This window comes from Archocentrus centrarchus, chromosome 1 (genome assembly GCF_007364275.1).
Source record: "Archocentrus centrarchus isolate MPI-CPG fArcCen1 chromosome 1, fArcCen1, whole genome shotgun sequence".
In the NCBI taxonomy this organism is placed as follows: Eukaryota; Metazoa; Chordata; class Actinopteri; order Cichliformes; family Cichlidae; genus Archocentrus; species Archocentrus centrarchus.
Window position 1 is genome coordinate 431,177 of NC_044346.1, and position 23,058 is coordinate 454,234.

The following is a 23,058-nucleotide window of genomic DNA, read 5'->3' on the forward strand; positions in this document are numbered from 1 at the left end:
TGACAAGCTGGACTGGGCTAAGAACACTGATGCCCTATACAGGAAGGGCCAAAGTCGCCTCTATTTTCTGAGACGCCCGAGGTCCTTCAACATCTGCCGGACTATGCTCAGGATCTTCTATGAGTCTGTGGTGGCGAGTGCCATCCTCTATGCTGTTGCATGCTGGGGCAGCAGACTGAGGGCGGCAGACGCCAACAGACTCAATAAACTGATCCACAAAGCCAGTGATGTGGTATGGCAGTGTCGGAGAGGAGGATGCTGTCTAAGCTGCAGGCCATTATGAACAATGGCTCCCACCCACTCTACAACACAGTGATGGGACACAGGAGCACATTCAGTGCAAGACTCATCCCACCAAAATGCACCACAGAGCGCCACAGGAGGTCATTTCTACCTGTGGCCATCAGACTCTATAATTCCTCCCTTAATAGGTGACATTGCGGTTCATCAGTGTCATTCACTTATCAGTATTCAATTGTACATAAAATTGTTTAAATTTCCACATACATTGTACATACACTATATACACTGTACATACACTTATACATTGTACAAAAAGGACTGTGCATATATATATATAATGACACCTATTTAAAAATTTTTTTTTTTTTTTTTTTTTTTTTTGCACTCACAAGTTTCATATGTGTATAGATTTAGATGTGTTTATAGTCAAATTATCTCTTTAGTCTTTATATTTTATGCCTTAGTGTATGTTATTGTGTTTTTGGTCTACTCGTCTAAATGAAACGGTTGCAGCTGTAACAACAGAAATTTCCCTCTGGGATCAATAAAGTATTCTGATTCTGATTCAGATGCTTTGAGCATGAAATTTCCTCCTCTGCTCTTTTCTGCCTTTGTGTGCTGCTGTTAGGAAATGTGACAGAACACTATCTGTGGTTAGCAGGGTGTCGGTGAGCTCAATGAGCATGTGCACTGTGTGTGAAGGCTAGAAATTAAGTGGTAACACAGTTTCCTACTATCAGGATTTACTGAATGATAGATGATGTTTTTCTTTCATTACTCTGGTTCTTCTGTCTGTATTAGATGCTTCTGTATCACAGATCGTCTCTGTGAGTCATCCTGTGACTGAAGTGACAGCAAGCTTTGTCCTATTTTAGATCCCATAGATAGGAACAATTTCATAAGACTCAGGTTGGATATTTTCTTTTTTATGGCCAATGTGAAACAATACAGAGTAACAGTTTCTCTGAACTCAGAATAAAAGACTGGAAACAAGCAGCCACTCTGCCCCTGTCTCACTGCTGCTAGGTGGATTTTCAGGAGTTTAAACTTCTCACCAAACTCAACAGGAAAGTAACTACACATATTTCCCAGGCATGTCATAGCTCCACAAACACACATTAAATAAAACAAACTACAAGAAGTTGTTTTGATGGTCAGGAAATTATGTCAGACTGATCTGAATCCTGGGACTAAATTCATTCATGGTGTGTGGGTGGGATTTTCCTCCTTGGCAGAGTTGTGTGGTCTTAGTGCTTTTTTTAAAAAATGATTTTAGTCTGTCATTGACTGTGTGTTCAGACAAAAGATTACTGCGTGGGATAGGGAGAGCTGCAGGGATGCCAGTGCTATAGGTCAAAGGTCAAAGATCTGTGTTAGGATGGCCTGCATACACAGCAGACTTTAGTCTGGAAGGAAGCTGAACTGGAAAGCAGGAAGTAGTGAAAGCATAGTGTGTGTCTATTATCTGTGGTAGCAGCACAAATGGAGAGAAAGTGTTTGTTCTCCTTTATTTGAAGCTTGGGGAGAAGACACTCTCCTTTAAGCAGGAAGACCGTCTTCACGCCTTCATGCATGAACGTGTCTGTATGTAGTCCTAAGCTATAGAATGACTTTTACTAGCAGCTGGTTTTCACCAGTTTGTCTGTTTAAGGTCAACATGGCCCAAAAGCACACACAGCATGAAAGCTGTCTGTGGCTGCTTTTCCATCTATGACTTGATGCACTGATAAACTTACTTCCTTTTTTATGTGTCTCAACCAATGACTCATGTAAGGAAAAGCTAACAAGTGCACCCTCCTGACACCACTGTGGCCTCAACAGGGGAAATAAAAATCACAATTCATACAAACATCCTGCTCAGGTATGCAGCCAGAAGCTTGATCTCTTAACCTGGCACTAAAAGGGAGATTGATGTCTGATAATCACTGTAGAGAAAGTAAAGCAGAGCAAATTACTGCTGACTCTCAGGTTCATTAAGATCTGGGAGGCCATGAGCCATAACAGGACTCTGCTTGGTGGGAATGCAGCTTTTAATAATCTGCGTCTCTTAAAGAACTGCAGCTCTTGACTTTCATCAGAGGCTTGTGGGAAATGCTTACAGAGCAGAATAAGGAAATACAAACACGTGTGGCACATGCTGTGATACATAATGTTTGAGCATTAGTCCTGGACTGTAATGGAAAAATGCAGCCTGTCTCATTAATGAGACATTCAAATGAACATAATGGTTTTCATAACTTTCTCTTGTGAGCAGCACATGTGTGAGAATGCTGTGAGTCTTTTTCTTCTTACATTTGTGAAATAATGAAATACTTCCTCTTATATTTTAGCAGATAGATAGATAGAGGTGTGAGTGCCTGCAGGCCTTTAGGCTCCCTGCTCTGAGCTTTGCTCCTGCTCTTTCTGAGCTGAAGCCTTCGTGCTGAGCTGAGTGACTAAAAACTGAAGGTACAGTTTTGTAATCTATGTGGGCGTCCATGTCACAGCACAGCTTTCCTTCTCTGTGGTTACATTCACCTGAAATTGTGTGTGTACCGAGTGTGGCACCAGCTCATGAAATGTTTATCATGTTGTGAACAAAGGACAGGAATGTAAATGCCCATATTTACCTCTGCAACCACTGAGAGGCATTTTACAGACATTAGTAACATTTATGAATCTTCAGTCTTACAGCTGTTAATGTAAGAATAACAGGTATTTGTTCAGGAGGCCTGCTGTGATAGCAGAGCACCCTGTGAGACCTAACTTTGTACAAAAGACAAGAGGAGCCTCGTTGGCAGAGGACTGTGGTCTTAGTGCTCTTTTTTCACACACAGTAAACCAGAGAGATTTATTCTGTGTGACGTGCTGTAATGTCAAAGGTCAAACATCCCTGAATGTACTGGGGAGTGCTCCTCAGTGTTGATGAAGTCAGGCTATGCCCTGATGACTCCTCAGGGCTCAGCTCCCTAATCAAATTTAATTATAAAGGGCACGTGCAACCTGTAGCCCCTTGTTCACTTCAGTTCAGTTTTATATATAGCACTAATTCCTCCCTGAGAGCAGCTGTTGTAACTGTTACTGTTAAGTAAGAAACCTCAGGGAGACTCAGGAACAGGCATCCATCTGCCATACTTGGAGGTGAGGGGAAAAAGAAGAAAGCAGAGTAGCCGGTTCCTCCTCGGCCACCTACTGATGGCAGTTCTGCCTGCCAGCTGCACAGATCATATCAGCCTACACTCACTCCTGCCTCCAGACCCTGCAAACTCCCACACCCTGACCAGTTTGACCACCGAGCCTCTCTGCATGAGCACATTCCCATCCCCTTAATGCACCACCACCATACTGTTATTTTGCGCCTGCCTGACACTGTTTTCCTGCTCCCCAGATCCTCCTGCGTCTGCCAGACAGACACTCCGCCCTCCCATCAGTATTACTCCCGTGGATAAAGGTCTTCTTTCCTGAAGTGTGCATAAGCTTGCACACAGTTGATTCAGTGTTCACAAAAACAGGGTCATTAAATCACAAGTAATGAGTTTCATGCTTCAGCTGAATACACACATCACATGTTTGTGTGGTTCACACACTGCTGGGTAACCCACACTCTGTGTGGCCACTACAGTACATGGATGACATCTCAGTCTGCTTGAGGAAATGTGGCAACTGGGAATAAGTTTGGCTGTCTGAACACTTCTACAGCAGCACAGATGTGGACAAAAAGAGCAAAAAGAGTGCCATCCTCTGCAGAGCCATAAATGCTGTCAGACTATTATATTTTATAGACTGGTCACCACAGTTTGAGTGTCACACTGAGCTACTCTTCAACATTGCAGAGAGGTCCCCGGTGGCAGTGAATCAGAGGTTTCAGTTCAGCGCACTGCTCTATGAAGGCGGCAGGCTGAGGTTTGAAACCGTCCTCCTCCTTCTGTGGTCTCTCTGACCACAGAAGGCTGAGTTATACATATAGCAGGGAAGTACAAAGTGGTAAATATGTGGGTGGGACCCTCTGCATATAAAGGCTCTCTGAACTCTTAAAGTATTGATTGGATCTTTTCTTTCAATGTGTCATTAGGTTGGATTAATCAGAAGCTCACAGCTGTTTATGAAGCAATGGTTTAATATACAGTACCAGCCACCCAGTGTGAGTTTTCTGTCTCTGCATTTAGTTGGGGTCTTTTTCTTTTATTGCTTTTAATAATAATTTTTAACAGACCTTTGTCTGTTACAGGTCTGTTTTTTAACTTTTCACAGAAAAAGGTCACAAAGTACAAAATGCACTGTGGAGAGTATTTCTCTAATCCACACAGGGTCAAAAGTACACATACACTCCCACTAATATCTGGTGGCATAATGAGTAAAGGTCTACTCTAATCCTGGCTCTTCCCTTCTGTCTCCTGCTCACTGATCCTTTTTAAATATTATTGATCTCATGTTCATGAATCTGTTTGGATAATTGCAATTCAATTATGGTCTCTTACAACATAAAGCACCTTCACACAACTGTTGTTATGATTTGGTGCTATATAAATAAAATTGACCTGAACTGAATAAATAATAAACCCAGACAGGTTTGTAAAAAACTTAAAGCAGCACATCAGGGTGACTTCCAGATAATTACACAAACTCTGCAGTCAGTGAGAAATGTTTGAGGGGAAATCCAGTTTTTATTACATTCATTTATTTTTCAGGACTTAGATCTTGGGAATTCTTTTGTTTTGTGCTTGTAGTATTTTTTTTAAATAAATCCAATAATGAGCACATAATAACTTGATCTGCAGAGTGTCAAAGTCAGTATAATTAAGCACCTGGATGACTCTAAAGTGCAGTACAGCTGTGAAATAGTGCAAACATGGTCCAAAAAATCCCGTTCTTATTTGGTCCTCCTTCATTTGGTCTTCTCAGAAGACATGAACTTTGGAGCAAAGGTTTGCAGAGGTCAGAGGTCACTGTAGAAAAGAAGAAAAGATGAAAACAGCTGCAGTCAGTGAGCAGTTCATACAGAGGTCTGTGCTCGTGTGTAAAACACTGAGATAAAGTCATTCTGAAGTGAGCTGTAATTTTGGCACCTTTGAACACATCACACTGAAGCTGTGATTGAAGTGTAGACTCTGAGCTTTGATTCAAACAGTTTAAAAGTACTGCAGTTACATTTTACAGGCTCTGGGTCCTGACATGAGCATGTATGCCACAATGTGCAGTCAAGTGCAAGGTCTCAAGCCAGCCCTGTTTTTTATATAAATATATTTTGCTAGGAAAATGGGAAATAGCTGCAGGGATTTATTGAAATGTGCAAGCACACATGGAAATACAGTGTTTAAGGCAAAAAGTGAGTTTGTACAATTCTAACCAGCTTGTAAGTGAATGTTTGGTGTGACCGCCTTTATTCTGAACACTGAGGCAGCTTCATTTCTTTAAGCAGTCTTCAGGAACAGCTCTCCAGGCTTCTTGAAGGACACTCAGAGCTCTTCTTTGGAGGTTTTGTTCTGTTCTCTGTGGATGATCCCACACTGCTTCGGTAATGTTGAGGTCCTGGCTCTGAGGAGGCCAATCCATGACTGATAGTGTTCATTGTGTGTTTTCATATGCAGGTGTGTTTGTACTGCACTGGCAGTGTGTTTGGGATCATTGTAAGACTGACAAACGAAGCTGTTTTACTGATGACTGTAGACACTCACTGACTCTCCTCTCTCCTGACCCCCTCTGTACATACTGACCATAAATCTCAATTTTGGATTCATCACTCCATCAGACCTGCTGCTGCTGATTTTTGGCTGTGGCTCATATGGTAGAGCAGGTTGTCCGCCAATCAGAAGGCTGGTGGCTCAATTCCTCGCTCCTCCAGTCTATGTCAAAGTATCCTTGGCCAACATACTGAACCCTGAGGCATCCATTAGAGTGTGTATGTGTGAATTATACTTTAAAAAAGTGATTAGGCACAGATAAAAGCCCTGTATGCACGTGTGAGTGAATGAGACTTGTAGCAAGAACGCACTTGCTGCTGAAGTTGAGTAGAACTATTGAAGTCACAGTCACTGACTTTCAGTGTAATGTGGCATACCTCAGCCTGACAGATTTCCACATTTCTGAAAACAAGTGAAAAAGCAGCTCAAGACCACTTTAAAAATGAATCAGCTCCTTGGAAGCAAAATATAAAGAAATGAAGAGTGACCCAAGACTTTTGCACATTACTAGAACTAAAAAAAATTAAGCATATGTACAGAGGCCCAGTATAAGATTATTCTGGCAATTCTGATCGTTTCTCAGAGTCAGGGGATAATTTATTCCCCAATGTAAACACTTCAGAAACATGTGATATGTGACTTTCTTATAGATGTGTAGCTTCCTTCCTGATTAAATAGTTTAGTTTCTTCAGTTCTTGATATTCTGCTAGGACCTAAATATTAATATTAACAGCTGGAGGAGTGTCCAACACTTTGCTGAACCTCCTCCTACTGACCTTCAGTTCAAAGCAGACAGCAGCAGCAGCTAAGATGAGTCCCCAGAGGCTCCTCAGGTCAGCAGCAGAGTCAAAGGGAGGTGCAGTACGTGGGTCAGCCTCTGAAACAGCAGCAGGAAACAGTTACTGTGACACTGAGCAGCGCAGGAGGAGCCAGTGTGTGTGAAGCAACTCCACGCACCTGAGTGGAAACAGTGTTTAATAGTTAAATGAGAATTAATCCTACATGTGATCCACAGACTTAGAAAACTCACCTACAATCACGCTGTAGTCAAAAACGAGCTTTTCATTTCCTTTGAGCATCTCTCCTCTGTAAACGGCGCTCTTTCTCACGTTGCTGATGGTGAGAGATCCAGATGATGGGTCCAGGTCGAGTCGTCCTTCATATTCTTCTGGAGGGTCACTGATGATTCCCTCACTGCAGAGGAGTAGCCTCCTGCTGGAGTCGTAAATCCACAAGATGTGCCCACCATCCAGCCCAGTGAGTCCGGTCTGCAGCGTGACCGAGTCTCCAGGCTTCACCGTCAGACTCCGGATTTTCTCATTTAACCCTCCGGGCAAAAAAATGAGTGCTGAGAGGAGAGAGAAAGGAGAAGACTAACGATCTGCTCACTGGTCCTGTCGTCAAGTAATAACACACACACACACACACACACGCCTGCTGATTTAAAGACTATTTAAAGTTTCTGTCCGCCACAACAGTTAAAGCAGCTGAGCTAAATCTTCTGTTTCTACTTTAAAGACAATAAAAGCGGCTCATGTGCGGATACAGTGCTGTTATCATGGCCGGCGTGGCCATGATAACGTATGATCGCTGCTTTCTGCCCTTCTGTTTCCCCTTCAGCGGTGAGGTTTAATATAAAAAGGTTTTCGTGCCAACAGATATCCCGACATGCTTGCTTTGCCCGGTGCCTGTTGCGTCTCTCCTCTTCGCCAAAGACCTCCGTGAGTGTCACAGCTGCGGGTTGGACGTTGGAGGTTAGCGCTGCACCGGCTTTCTGGGCTTTTCACTGATATCAGTGAAACAAGAAACTGACAGAAAGAGGCTGGAGTTCGCTTAATTATGCTTTAAAGGTCCAAGAAGCTACTTACATGCAAGAGCTGCCATCCACATAGATGTCCTCTGGGTGACCATAGCAGCGTGTGCGCACACTGTGAAAGCCGCGCACAGAGTGGAGCTGCAGCAGCAGCGGAGACAGGAGGGATCTCAGAGCAGCGCCCACATGACAGCACACAAACTCCAAACCCGTTTCTGTCTCTCCTCATCATGCAGTCACTTCTGCGAGTGCGGTGACAAGAAAAGGAGTGCTGTGAATGTGCGCAATTCAGCGGAATGTGAGCCAAAAAGAAAAGATTTTTGAAGATCAGGTGCAGATGAAAGTGATTTAAAATGTTCACTGTTGTCCAACAAATTAACAAAAGAGAAATCAGGCTACGACCGTTCACTAAATGATTATGTAATTATTTTCATTAAGGCAGATAAATATCCACGGATATCCCTGAAATAAGACCGCGTTCACAGGGTGCCACCTGCTGGCAGAAACAACAAATCTTCAATAGTAGTCAAATGAACTCCATTAGTGTGAACGCTGAAACAACTGTGTGTTATCGTGTAAGCTGATACAGACCCTACAGACAGGGTTAAAGAGAGATCTGCTATCAGCCATCTGCAGCTGTCATAAGTCCCGATCAGAGCTCTGCTGAAGACACGTTTGGAGGATCTGCTAAGGAGCCGTGCAGGAGCCTCCAGCAACAGTTGTGGGATGAAGAGAAGAAGTCTCTCTGTCTGTCCTCCACATTTTCACCACCGTTTCATCAGCCTGACTCACTGGTCTTCTACTATTCGTGCAATCGTCCTCTTCTTTTTCTCATCTAAAGTCCACCACACTTCTTCTACAAGTTACCTGAGAACACAGATATTGGACATTAAGCAGTTTTTAACCTGACAGCTTATTACACACAGGTGAGTCCCAGCAATGTTTATTAGTTGCTATCACAGCAGCTCTCTCACACATACATACAGTAGGTGGGCCCCATATGGGATAAGTAAGGGCAAACATCATGGGCCCCAAAAGGTTTTGTCCGCGGTTTCCATGGTGGCCCTACAGGGGTTTGCCCAGATAGATTTTAACAGGCCCTGAATGGGTTTTCAGTGGGACCCAGATGGTTGACTTACATGAGGCCCATGTATGGGCCCATTTGTGTGCTTTCAGGAATATTTACCTGGGACTTAATTGGGTCTCAACTAGGCTAGAATATGGGTAACAAATGGGTTTGTCCATATTTTCCATGGTGGGCCCATATGTGTTAGCCCACATGGGTTTAATGGGCCCTGAATGGGTTTTCAGTGGGACCCAAATGGCTGACTTACATGAAGCCCGTGTATGGCCCACCTGTGTGCTTTAAGGAACTATTAACTGGGCCTTAATAGGCTCTCAACTGGGCTGAAATATGGGTAACAAGAGGATTTGTCCACATTTTCCATGATGGGCCCATATAAGTTTGCCCATGTGGGTTTAAAGGGCCTGGATGGCTTTTCAGTGGGAGCAGATGGTAATGCCTTATTCCCGAAGGACCAATTAATGGGGTCTTTCTCAACTAAGCTGTAATATGAAGTGAATTACATTCATAGATATGCAATCTTAATCAACAAACCAAAGTCCTAAAATGCTTGAGCATAAAACTTGGGGGGAAAAAAAAGATGAATTAAAGCCGCAAGTGGTGATGATCAGGCCCGTGGGACGCTCGAGCCGTGCTGCCCACTGAGGTTTTTTGATCGTGATAGTGTACAGCATGTCTGTAACCAATTTCAATCATTTACAGGAAACTATATCTTTTTTTTTTTTTATGTTTTAGGAAAAAAAAGGAGGAAAGAAAAGTTACTCCAACCATGAAAACTGATATTTTCATACACAACATCAAAGAGACACAGGTCCCGGAGCTTGTGTTTCCCATGACCACCAAAACGATTGAACTGGAGCGCCAGTTCATGGGACATCGGGAACGTTGTTATTCGTCTTGTTGTGTCGTCCAAAGATGTCCCTCCAATTTCTGCAAACATGGCAACCTTGAGTATGATGACAATTACAAGACGACATTTTGGAATCGATATACATTTATTAATTAACAATTAATGTATTAATTAATCAATTTGTTATCATTGTTTCACACATGTACAGCTTATATGCTTCATTTTCTGCATGGACAAAAAGCCCATCGTTAATGTACGTATCAATTTGAGGTAAATTTTTAAGGAACCAAATTTTAACTTACAACTCCAGACAAGTCAGAGTCACACAGCTTTTCATTCATGGCCAGGACATCATCCACTGTGGTCATGGGAAACACGGCTCCCTCAGGTGGTTCCACCAGTGATACAGCAGATTTTTGCCTCAGCAGGGTATTCAGCATCTTCCCATGTATTTTCTGGGTTTTCCTGACTTCTTCTAGAAGAGTAACCAGTCCGGTGAACATAATCTCCCCCAAGCCACTGCAGCTGCTCATGCTTGATGGAGTCCCAGGGCTTATAACAGGAGGTGCTCTGGGGCTCCTCAGAGTTGAGGTTGCGCTGGGGCTATAAACTTTTGGGGTAGATCCAGTTATAGTAAATTCAGAGGGAGAAGAAGAATTGACCAGGGACTAAAGAACCAGAATCCAACCCATGTATGGTCAGTCCATGCTTATACCATGTGGGGTAAATATGGGAAGCCCATGTGGGCTGACTGTATTTACTCCACATGGTAAATACCCAGTTAGCCCACATTAATGCTGAATAAGGCCCATACATTTAGCCAAAATGGGTCAGCAATATGGGTCCCATTTTAGGTTAACCATATGGGCCTCATGCACTTAGCTCAGATAAATCCCATGCCCACTCATTACCCATGTAGCCCACAATAAACTCATGTGAGGCCCACCCCACATTTGAGAAGTGAAATGAAGTTTATAGGATTTACAGAAAGTGTGCAATAATTATTTAAACAAAATTATGCAGATGCATAAGTTTGGGCACCCTTATAGTTTTATTGATTTGAATACCTTTAGCACTAAATATTGGAACACAAAATTTGTTTAGTAAGCTCACTGACCCTTGACCTACATACTGTACACAGGTGAATCCAATTATGAGAAAGGGTTAAAATGGCCAATTGCAAGTGTTTCTCCTCTTTGCATCTTCTCTGAAGAGCATCAACATGGGAGCCTCAAAACAACTCTCAGATGAGCTGAAGACAAAGATTGTTCAACATCATGGTTTAGAGGAAGGATCCAAAAAGCTCTCTCAGAGATTTCATGTCAGTTTCCACTGTGAGGAACTGACTGTGGAAGAGCACAGTTCTAGTTAAGGCCCGAAGTGGCAGGCCAAGAAAACTCTCAGATAGGCAGAGGTGAAGGATGGTGAGAACAGTCATAGTCAACCCACAGAGCAGCTCCAAAGACCTACAACATCATCTTGCTGCTGATGGTGTCACTGTGCATCATTCAACTATTCAGTGCACTTTGCACAAGGAGAGGCTGTATGTGAGAGTAATGCAGAAGAAGCCTTTTCTGCACACACACCACAAACAGAGTCTCTAAAGCACATTTGGACAAGTCAGCTTCATTTTGGAATAAGGTGCTGTGGACTGATGAAACTAAAACTGAGTTATTTGGACATAACAAGGGGCGGTATGCATGACGGAAAAAGAACACAGCATTCCAAGACAAACCCTTGGTACCCACAGTGAAATGTGGTGGTGGTTCCATCATGCTGTGGGGCTGTGTGGCCAGTGCAGGTACTGGGAATCTTGTTAAAGTTGAGGGTCGCATGGATTCCAGTCAATATCAGCAGATTCTTGACAACAATGTTCAGGAATCAGTGACAAAGTTGAAGTTGTGCCGGGGCTGGATACTTCAACAAGACAACGACCCCAAACACTGCTCAGAATCTACTGAGGCGTTCATGCAGAGGAACAAGTACAACGTTCTGGAACGGCCATCTCAGTCCCAGACCTGAATGTTATTGGAAATCTGTGGTGTGATTTAAAGCCGGCTGTCATGCTTGGAAACCATCAAACCGGACTGAACTGGAGATGTTTTGTAAAGAAGAATGATCCAAAATACCTTCAACCAGAATCCAGACTCTCATTGGAAGCTATAGGAAGCATTTAGAGGCTGTTATTTCTGCAAAAGGAGGATCTACTAAATATTGATGTCATTTTTCTGTTGAGGTGCCCAAACTTTTGCACCTGCCTAATTTTGTTTAAATAATTATTTCACACTTTCTGTAAATCCTGTAAACTTGATTTCACTTCTCAAATATCACTGTGTGCGTCTGCTATATGATATATTTAACTGAACCTGCTGATCCAAACAACCAATGATTTACAAAGGAAAACCATGAAAATAATCAGGGGTACCCAAACTTTTGCATACCACTGTATACATACACAGCCTGGCAGTGTGCCCCCTATCCTAATTAAAGCAACCAGATGATTGTTTATGTAACTTATATTTTTCCCTAATGTGCCGGACAGCTCATTAGGTTCACATTAACACATAACCAACTGTAGTTAATGAAATCAGTGAAGTAGAGATACACAGCATACACAGGAAAAATCTGAATATTAGTGCTGCTCATAGGGGGTCGTTTTGACTGTTGGGTTTTCTCTGTATTATTGTAGGGTCTTTACCCACAATACAAAGCGCCTTGAGGCGACTGTTTGTTGTGATTTGGTGCTATATAAATAAAATTGAATTGAATTGAATTGAATATGGGACTATGAGCCAGTGAAGACAAGCCAATATGGGAGAAATCTGCTCTCTCTTTCTAGTCCCTGTCAGTACTCTAGCTGCAGCATTTTGGATCAGTTGAAGGCTTTTCAGAGCATTCACAGCATTGTGGGAATGGCTGGGAAATATCTGAATAGGGGGGGGGGGGTTCAGTAAAAGGGTGTGTAACAAGCATCATTTATTTTAGTGTGTAATAATGATGTAATCACTATTAGTATAGATGAATAAAACATGAACAGCATGGAGGATGCTGTGGCTTCAGTTGTCCACCAGATGGCGCTGAATCTTTGAATCTTTTTGGACACGGTTGTGAGTAAAGCCTCAGTTTCAGCTGCACTAACATGCAGGAGCATTTAAACTAATTCATGCCCATCCTACTCAGTCTCACTGAAAACAAAGAATTAAAAACAGACGCAGTTTGTCACACAATGCTAGCTAAAAGAAGAACTGCTGTATTTCTAGGGACAGAAAAGAGAGAGAAAGATGTAAGAAAGAGGAAAGGAGAGGAAGAAGAGGTTAGATTTAAAGGTGAGGACTGCAAAACAAACGGAGGTATGCTAACTTTGTGTTATTTAAAGATTGTATCAAAACAAGTCAGCTTGCTGTACTCTACAATAAAGCTCTGTGTTGGTGCACAGAGGCTGTGTTCACAGTCAGAGTCACAGGTTACATCAGTGCAGCAGAGATGAGTTTGAATCAAAGCTGCTGATGCTGAGATTCATTCACTGAATCCAACATTTATACAACCTGCTACTTTTACTTAAGTAAAGAAGTACAAAATTACTACTACTTATACTTTACTCGATAACACACAGTTTTAAATCATTCACTGACACCATCACCCTTCCATGAATGTGACTGCATTAGAACACTGAAGTGATCTAATGCAATAGAATAGAACAGAAAATCCCTTTATTTGTCCCACAATGGGGAAATTTTAGTGTAGTAGCAGCAAGCTATTGTACAGAGACACAATAGATACTAACAACACAATAAGAAAGAATGAAAAGATAAAAAAAATAAGAAAATACAAATACAGAATATACAAATAAAAAACTGTATATACTATGTAAAGTATCAGTATAGACAATATAGACAGTACAGACAGTATAGACAATATAGAGATTGTGATCAATATAGACGATACATATAGACGAGATAGACAATGTGACCAAATGTCAGTACTGTAGATATATACATAGTAAAACACTCTTATGTCTGGGATGAAGGAATTTATTAATAAATGTGTGTGCTGTCTGCTGTTTAAACCTTTTCTGCGTGTTCGTTTCTCGAACAGGAATGACATACACAACGGAATAAGGAGTCCAATTATTACATTTAATAAAGTCATTTCCAAACAGTTTACAGATTAATCCAGGTCAGAGCTGCACACCATGCCCAGTGTGGTGCTGGACATGAAATGGAGCACTGGCACTTTCTCATTCAACTTACAGTTGTCATATAGTCAGCTCATATCGGTCTGGATTACATCATTTACAAAACAGAATGTGGAAAACAGAGAATTTCAACAACAGGGTGACCTCGCAGTCTCCGTTTCTGTCATTGTTTAGTCTTCATCAGTGTGATTCGTTGTACAGTCCGAACACAAAGTTCATGATGACACGGAACATTATAAGCTTCTGTATTTTAATCAGTTATGTTATTTTCCAGACCAATTTCTCAGGGAAGTAAATGTATGTAAGATATATATGGCATAATATTCCTTCAGGGACCAGTGCTGGTTAAAAAGTCTCACTGCTGCAGGCAGGAAGGACCTGTGATAGCGCTCTCTCAAACGTTTGGGGTGCAACAGTCTGTCACTGATGGAGCTCCTCAAGGCTGTCACAGTTCCATACATGGGTGGGAGTCATTTGACAGCATAGAGTACAACCTTCTTGTCGTCCTCCTCTCCGTCACCACCTCCACAGTGTCCAGGGAGCAGCCGAGGACAGAGCTGGCATTTCTGATGAGCCTATCTAGTGTAGCACCCCACCGCTTTATATTGTGTTCTGACCGGGAACCCCAGGATTGACCAAACTAGGTGGGGTGTGGGTCCGATGCAAAGTGGATACCACGAAGGTTCACTTGTGGACAATGATGTGATGACTATTAAGAAACTTAAATCACACACTATTTAAAATAACACTGACTCAGATGACTCTTTAACTCCAAAACTGAACATTTACTGAACGTGAACACAAGATAGAAAACCACACTTTTAAATGCAAAATGTAAGACACAAATGAAACACTAAAACACTTGTATTCTTATAATACCAGTAAAAATATTGAACTCAACCTTAGCTTTTCCCAATCAGTCCGAATGGATTAGGCTTATAAGGGTTAATTCTAACTACTCCGTCATTCAAATATACACAGTCACTTAACAGTACTCATACATGGGCCCCACACACACGCTCGCATTCACACAAACGTTGCAGGCCTGATTGTTGTGTGCTGCAGCACAGTGGCGAAACTCCTCTTCACTCACCGATAGCTGCACCAGAAACGTCTGACTTACAGTTCCGCGTTGCGAACCAGCTCACCCTCTCGTCCCCTCCGGATGACAGTCAACCAGTTCTCGTCTGCAGTCTGTTTCCGCTCACCACTCGCCACCGACAGGGCAAAGAAGATGGCGCTCGTCACCGCGACGAGCTCCTGCTAGCCGTTAGCTGCTAGCCGCCGATGCTGATGCCTCGCTCTGAATCACCGTCGTCTGCGGCTGCACAGCTGTCGGGCAGGCGGTTTCCCAACGCCTCCTACTAACAGTCACTGGATAGTATTTACTAGTCAGTTCTCTTTTGTTAGTTTATCGTGTGCTAGCGCGCTCCGAGCCAACACTGCTGCGTCCGTTCTCCGTTTCTCTCTCTTCTCCTCTCCTTCCTCTCTCATCACACCCAGCCAAATACAACAGGTAGACATGCACAGACCACCTTCACTGACCACTCAGAAAATACGAACTAAGAGTGTTAGCTCTGTTACATTCAGCAACTTTGTAAGAAAACATTATATTTACATAACATTATTCCTCTTCAATTACACAATACACATTATATGCAAAGTACATTACACTCCTGTTAACTTTGCTTTTATGACCAAAGGAATTAAGCTTATTTAATCCCCATTTTTCCATCCGGGCTACACCAGTCTCTTCCTGTCAGCAGCACACTGTAAAAAAAGAGCTGATGCCACCACAGAGTCATAAAATGTTTTCAGGAGTGCCCCCTGCACTCCAAAGGACCTCAGTCTCCTGAGCAGGTAGAGTCTGCTCTTACCTGTCTTATAAAGTGCAGTGCTGTTGTCTGACCAGTCCAGTTTATTGTTTAGATAAACACTCAGGTACTTATAGGATGTGACCCTATCAATGTCCATACCTAGGATGATCACCGGTGTGTGGGGGGGAAGTGCACTTGTGCCTGTGGAAATCCACCACCAGCTCTTTGGTTCTGCTTGCATTGATTATGAGGTGGTTCCTTTGACACCAGACCAAGAATCTCCGTATTCCCCGTCATCCTCATCTCATATAAGACCAACAATCACAGAGTCATCTGAAAACTTCTGCAGATGACAAGTGGGTGAATTATAGGAGAAGTCAGCAGTGTATAATGTGAAGAGGAATGGGGCTAGAACTGTTCCCTGTGGGGCCCCTGTGCTCAGGGGCGGACTGGGGAGAAAAAGTGGCCCGGGAGTTCCTGACAGACTGGCCCACTATATATATATATATCTGTATGTGTGTGTGTGTGTGTGTGTGTGTATACTGTATATGAATCTATACATGGCACGTAGTGTATATGACTTTTATTGTCATATGGACAATATTACTTCCAGCAATAATATGATTACAATAATACAATAATATGGCGTAACAAAATAACTAACAAACTTAACAACTTGACCCTGACAAAATACAGGGGAAAAACAACTGGAAAGCTACTGAAACCTACATTGTTCACTCAGTGAGTAACCTCTGCAGCAACCGACTCTTTTCTGCTACACCATCTATAATTTTATCACTCTCCAGCATCTTTAGGACATCTGTCTGAGTAGCCGTGAGCATGAAAGCCTCAAGGTGCTGTTGTGAAAGAGAGCTCCTAATCCTGTTTTTGATGAACCTTAGAGTGGAAAAGCTTCTTTCACAAGCTACCTGTGTTACAGACAGGGTTAGCAGAGACTTGTATGCAAGCCCTATGGTGCTGTATGCATCTGTAAGGAGATTGTTTTGCCTCAGAACGCGACAGCAGCAAAATGGACAGTCATTGCAAGATGAACAGTTTTTGCAAACTATCTCCATCTCATCTTCAGCATCCTGTGGTCCTTCCTTTGTTTCCTTGGTTGGATACTCCTCCATTACAGAAGTCTTTAACCGGTCCCACTGTCCTGCCAGGCTGATGAGCTCATTCTGTAAACTGGCAACTGTTGCATTGTCTTCAAATGGCAAACGTTTCGTCGTTTGTTTAGACCCTGGCTTAGACTGCTCCATCTTTATGGCAATGCGGACTTATTTTTTCACGTTTCAGTAGTGTCAACAGTGTCGCGGAGGGATCCCATGATGAGTTAGACCCCCTCAGCAGTGTCAGTGCGCAACTGGCGTCTCTCTCTTGACTTGTCGCTCATGGGATACAAACAGGGAGATGTAATTAATGTGGCATTAGTATAGACAAGGCTTTTCCAGTTCGTGACTACTTGTATTAATAAGTGACACAGCTGCTGTATGTTTTCGTAGTCCGGCCCGGATTTTCTGGGACAAGTTTTTTTTTTTTCCTGATCTCCGCTGCATGCCGTCAGCCCGCATCAGCTGGCCGGCATGCTCGTTCATGTGTTTACGGGCTCATTCCGCGGCCGCGCGCTAAGCAGATTTGCCTGACTGGAGCGGGGGAGAGGTAATAGGCACCGTTAAACAGCAGCGTGACTATGGGCCGGGGCCACAGTGCGCGGCAATGGCTCCTCCACGGACTGAGTTAAACAGCCGGCGGCCCACTAACCCATCGGCCCACCGGGGAAATCCCCGGTAGTAATGTATGCCAGTCCGCCCCTGCCTGTGCTACAGACAGCTGTGTCAGAAACAGCCACATGACCTCACATACTGTGGCCGATTGGTGAGATAATCCAGGATCCAGGATGTTAGGTGGTGGCCAATTCCAGTGTTTTCCAATTTATTCCCCAGGCTGTAGGCTGGATGGTGTTGAAAGCACTGGAGAAATCAAAGACAATTATTCTCACAGTGCTTCCAGGCTTCTCCAGGTGAGAAAGAGCTCGTTGTAGGAGGAAGATGATGGCATCATCCACTCCAATGTGCTGCTGATATGCAAACTGGAGTGGGTCCATTGAGGGTCCTACTACCCGATGCAGATGGGCTCAGGACAAAGTGACATCTCTCTCTCTCTCTCTCACACACACACACACACACACACACACACAGACAGAGCTGCCTTTGTTTACTATGTGCAGATTGATCAGTGACCTGTGAATGAAGTGTAGAATGAGAGAGCAGAAGATGAATAGAGTAGTGTTTAAAGCACAGGAGTGAGCTCTGAATGTGAGAATATGAGTGATAGCAGCATGTTTGTGTTTGCAGCTGCAGCTCATTGATGAGCATAAGTTTGTAGATGCAGTCAGTATTGGAGCAGCTTGAGAGTGTAGTTTGTATCCGTGAATAAAACGCAGTGAACTTTGTAAAGGAGCTGAAGAGAGAGATGATAAAAGTGATTGTAGTGATTTGTTGCTGCCGTGAGAGTGGGTGCAATGTGAGAGGAGCGAGCTCTCGGTGTGGGAGTGGGGGGGGGCTCTGAAAAGAGCCGTTGGGTTTGCTTTGGTGCACGGAGGCAGCTTAAGCTCTCTCTCCGCGGATGCGTCGGGCCAGCTGGATGTCTTTGGGCATGATGGTGACCCTCTTGGCGTGGATGGCGCACAGGTTGGTGTCCTCGAAGAGGCCGACGAGGTAAGCCTCGCTGGCTTCCTGCAGAGCCATGACGGCGGAGCTCTGGAAGCGCAGGTCGGTCTTGAAGTCCTGAGCGATTTCTCGGACCAGGCGCTGGAAGGGCAGCTTGCGGATGAGCAGCTCGGTGGATTTCTGGTAGCGGCGGATCTCGCGCAGAGCCACGGTACCGGGCCTGTAACGGTGAGGCTTCTTGACGCCTCCGGTGGCCGGGGCGCTCTTGCGAGCGGCCTTGGTGGCCAGCTGCTTCCTGGGGGCTTTGCCTCCAGTAGACTTACGGGCGGTCTGCTTGGTTCTTGCCATCCTTTCTTCCTTCTGTCAACACGACAAAACGTAGCGACAGGAGCGCCCGCTCGATGCTCTTATATTGTGCGAGCGAGCGGCTGTGACGCAGCTGTGACGTTGCGTCAGAGCGCCGGTTCATTGGCGGCTCTCTCGTGGGCGAGGAAAGCGCGTTCAAAGTGCGCGCCACAAGCGACAGCGGCCCGCCCCTGCGCGCATATAAGCGAGGCTTTGCGCGGCTGCAAACACATTTCCTTGGAGTGTTGAAACTGCAACGAAACACAAATCAACATGAGTGGACGCGGCAAAACCGGCGGCAAAGCCAGAGCTAAGGCCAAGACCCGCTCGTCCCGTGCTGGACTGCAGTTCCCCGTGGGCCGTGTCCACAGGCTGCTGCGCAAAGGCAACTATGCTGAGCGCGTTGGTGCCGGCGCCCCCGTCTACCTGGCGGCCGTGCTCGAGTACCTGACCGCTGAGATCCTCGAGCTGGCCGGCAACGCTGCCCGCGACAACAAGAAGACTCGCATCATCCCCCGACACCTGCAGCTGGCTGTGCGCAACGACGAGGAGCTCAACAAGCTGCTCGGCGGAGTCACCATCGCTCAGGGTGGCGTGCTGCCCAACATCCAGGCCGTGCTGCTGCCCAAGAAGACCGAGAAGCCCGCCAAGGCCAAGTAAACGCAACTTACTGCTGCTGCTGCTGCAACACAAAGGCTCTTTTAAGAGCCACACACTGCTCTCTGAGACGCAGCCTCACCACAAACTACAATTAGTGAACAAAAAGTATCTATTGTCTGTAAGTCATCAGGACTTGCAGTTAAAGGGCTACAAGTGGTCCAATTTTGATTTTTAAATAAGCCAAATCAGTCAAACTGCATAATAATGGGCTTGTGGGGGGAAAAAAATCAAGTCCTTGTTTAATGAGGGACCCATTTACAGAAAGATGAACAGACTGAGATGTTGAAAGAAAGAGGAGCAGTTTCAACAGTACATCCCTGGTTCTCCAGACTTCAGTCTACTATGTTACAGACTGCACTCAGTTTACAATTTACACAAAGCTGATCTATGACGTCACCTGTAGAGTTTAAGTAAACAACTCCATGTGTTCACTGCTGTTCAGTAATGTCTGTATCACATCACCACAGCAGAACCAGGATCAGTGCTTTTATTGTAAAACAATGACTCATGTTACAATCATTTTCACACTTTGTTCAAGTGAAAATATCTGCAGTAAATCTTGAGTATTTTTATCATTCCAGGTTTTCCAACATTTTTATTTCTCTGCTCAGGTGATTTTATAATAATGTAAGAGTGGCTTTTCTAAACTGACCAACTGTCCTCAACAATGGATTCATAAAGACTTTCTAAAAACTAATAAAAATGACACCTTGTTTGCTGTACTGATGGCAGCTGAGTTTGAGTCTGAGTTTAGAGGCCAGAAATGTAACATGATCAGTCAGACCTGTGCTGCCTGAGCATATTAAACCTGTGTGGCTTTATTAATAACACTTCTTTCCTTCTAACAGGCTTCTTTTGTTCCTTTATTTTTCCTCTGTTCCTCACTCTGCATTTTGTGTGAGCAACACTTTAAATGTTCGGCGTTTCGTGCCTGAGTACAGAGGATCTGGAGAAGCTGCTGCAGTTCCCCCCAAGCAGCTGATGGTGAAGGCGGCCTGCTCCCGGGGCCTCGACATTTTAAACTATCAACCTGTTTAGCATCAAACACCTCACAGTTGGCCCAACTCAGGTGGTGTCACTGCCTGCAGCACAGGGTTTGATTTTGGACAATACTGCTTGAGTGAATCTTCAAACTTCTTCAGGACTTTAACCTTTTAAGGCTGTACTGAGAAATGTGGATCTCAGGGATGAGGTCAGCATGAACTCCAAGGGACTGAGTTTCTGGGATGTGCAGTTTCTGTACAATAAGTGTTAAGGTCACATAAAGCAGCACAGTGGTTTGAATATCCTCAGAAATGTCCTTTACATTTAATTTACATCTGAATGTATGACATGATGGTTCAACATGTGTACTTGCAGCACTAAAGTCCTTTCTCATGTTGTCCTGGCACAGTAGCACACCTATGAATGAACACAAGATTCTGACACGTTCTTTTAAATCGTTTAAATCTCTCAGTTAACAGCTGGGTTCATGTGAATGGTTCTTGCCTATGGCCTGCTGTGTTTTACATGAAGCTGCAGTCTGTTATGTGATGGAGAACTGCATCAGGCTTAGAGATAATGTGCAACATAGTGCAGGTTTCCATGAGACTGTATGTGAGTGGATCATACTGAGCTCTGCACCTCCTTTGGAGGCACAGCAGCAGGAGCAGGGAGGAGAGCAAACTGCAGCAGGAGGATCTGCATGACAGACGTGGTGGGTTTGGAACAGATAATTAAAGATTAGGATAATAAATGCAAAAATAAGGATCATATTTTAATTTCATATTCACAATTGAGTGTGTTTTAATAAAATAAAATCCTTTTTTTTCTGGTGACCCTCATGTTTACATAGTGGTAACATTGAAGATGGCATCACTGCAGATGCAGCCCTGATCCATCTGTCGATCTCCCGCTCCCTCCTCTCATCACTCATGAATAAGACCCCGAGATACTTAAACTCCTCCACCTGGGGCAGCAGATTGTCCCTGAGCCGGAGTGGGCACTCCACCTGTTTCCTTTTTACATAAGTAAATAAATTGCGCAGTCAGTACTGACAGAGTGCTGCAGAGAAGCATTCCTCCTTATTTACTGTGACAGGGCTTTGGAGACAGAGGCATTTATACACAGTTATTCTGCTTATTCATGTTTCATAATTCCTGTAGTGTGATAAAGCTTTGAGTACTTTGACAGTCATGTCATCCTTTAATATTTGAACCCTAAAGTGAAACATTTCATTTGATGTAACAAAAAAAGCAGCAGTGACAATTTTCGTTCCTGCTGTCATTTTATACTTAAATCAGATTTCATCCACTGACTGGATTTTAAATATATGTTGAGGAAGTGCAGAGATTTAATGTTTTCAGTCTTGCAAGCCATAAAAACACAGCAAGTACTGATGTATGGAGAATGATTCCTAAATGTTGTCAACAGGCGTCATAGTGTGTGTGTGTGTGTGTGTGTGTGTGTGTGTGTGTGTGTGTGTGTGTGTGTGTGTGTGTGTGTGTGTGTGTAGTGATGTGAGTGCAGAAGAGCTCTCGGGTGATGGTGTGGTGGCTCTGAGAAGAGCCTTTGTGTAGTTGTATTGTGAGTGTGAGCGCTCACTTCTTCTTGGCTGGCGCGGCCTTCTTGACTTTGGGCTTGGCTGCTTTCTTAGCGGGGGCTTTCCTGGCTGCGGCGGGGGCTTTCTTGGGCGCCTTCTTGGGCGCCTTCTTGGGGCTCTTGGCGGCCGCTTTCTTGGGGCTCTTGGCCGCTTTCTTGGCGGCTGCTGCGGGCTTCTTGGCCTTCTTGGCCTTCTTGGGGGACTTCTTAGCGGCTGCGGCGGGCTTCTTGGCTGCCGCCGTCTTCTTGGGCTTCTTGGCCGCTGCTGGTTTCTTGGCCGCGGCGGGCTTCTTGGCTTTAGCAGCGGCTTTCTTGGCGGGCTTCTTCTCTTTACCCTCAGCCGCCTTCTTGCTCATCTTGAAGGACCCGGAGGCCCCGGTGCCCTTGGTCTGGACCAGAGTCCCCTTAGCCACCAGGCTCTTGATGGCGGTCTTGACGCGCGCCTTGTTCTTGTCCACATCGTAGCCTCCGGCGGCCAGAGCCTTCTTGAGAGCGGCTGCGGACACGCCGCTGCGCTCCTTGGAAGCAGCCACGGTTTTAACGATGAGCTCGCCGACGCTGGGGCCGGCCTTCTTGGGCTTGGAGGGCGTTGTCTTCTTCTTCTTGGCCGCTTTGGCCGGAGCGGCGGCCGGAGCTGGAGCTGGAGCTTCTTCAGACATTTTCCACGTCGCTTCCGCACTGGGAGCAAAAACACGAGAGTCACGGTACAGTGATGGAAGCTCGCAGCGCGGCGCTGCACTTAAACACACCATGAGAACCGTGGAGAGTGAAGGCAGCGCGTGGGGCTCCTGCGCGCGGCCTGAGCGGCTCCACTTTGTGTTTTGTGTCCGGGATCAAAGGGCTCCAGGTGTGCGTGTGAACCGCCCTGCAGAGCGACGCTGAAGCGGACCGCAGCGGACACGCGTCTCCTGTCGTCGGCCTCATGCGGAGCTCTGCTGCTGTCTGCGCTTTGTCGGTGGAGCCTCCGGAGCTCGGCGGCTCAGCGCGGAGTGCAGCGCTGCTCGGCGGCTTCTGCCCCTCTTTGCTCCGCTGAAAGGATGAGGACGCAGCGCAGCTCCGTGAAAAGCGGTTTTGTGGATGAGCCGCATGCTGGCTGACAGGCTCCGAGTTGAGAGCAGCATCTGCTGAGCGCAGCT

At 44.8% G+C, this 23,058-nt stretch overlaps 3 protein-coding genes across 4 annotated transcripts; 1 reads left to right on the forward strand and 2 right to left on the reverse strand.

Moving 5' to 3' along the window:
- Nucleotides 1-18,232: 18,232 nt before the first annotated feature.
- LOC115779640 (histone H3) lies at nt 18,233-18,692 on the reverse strand. Its single transcript, XM_030728406.1, has one exon. It carries the CDS (start codon nt 18,683-18,685, stop codon nt 18,275-18,277), a length of 411 nt encoding a protein of 136 aa, XP_030584266.1. The 5' UTR covers nt 18,686-18,692; the 3' UTR covers nt 18,233-18,274.
- Nucleotides 18,693-18,955: 263 nt separating this feature from the next.
- Nucleotides 18,956-19,362, forward strand: LOC115779693 (histone H2A-like). 2 transcript variants are annotated; one of them, XM_030728452.1, is made up of 2 exons: nt 18,956-19,036; nt 19,142-19,362. In XM_030728452.1, exons 1-2 carry the CDS (start codon nt 18,956-18,958, stop codon nt 19,340-19,342), a joined length of 282 nt encoding a protein of 93 aa, XP_030584312.1. In that variant the 3' UTR covers nt 19,343-19,362. The 2 variants fall into 2 exon arrangements, with proteins under 2 accessions (XP_030584312.1, XP_030584306.1); XM_030728446.1 differs by having other exon boundaries at nt 18,956-19,362.
- A 2,559-nt stretch (nt 19,363-21,921) lies between these two features.
- Nucleotides 21,922-22,620, reverse strand: LOC115779521 (histone H1-like). The gene has a single exon (XM_030728234.1). The coding sequence runs from the start codon at nt 22,579-22,581 to the stop codon at nt 21,922-21,924; it is 660 nt and encodes a 219-aa protein (XP_030584094.1). The 5' UTR covers nt 22,582-22,620.
- Nucleotides 22,621-23,058: the final 438 nt, after the last annotated feature.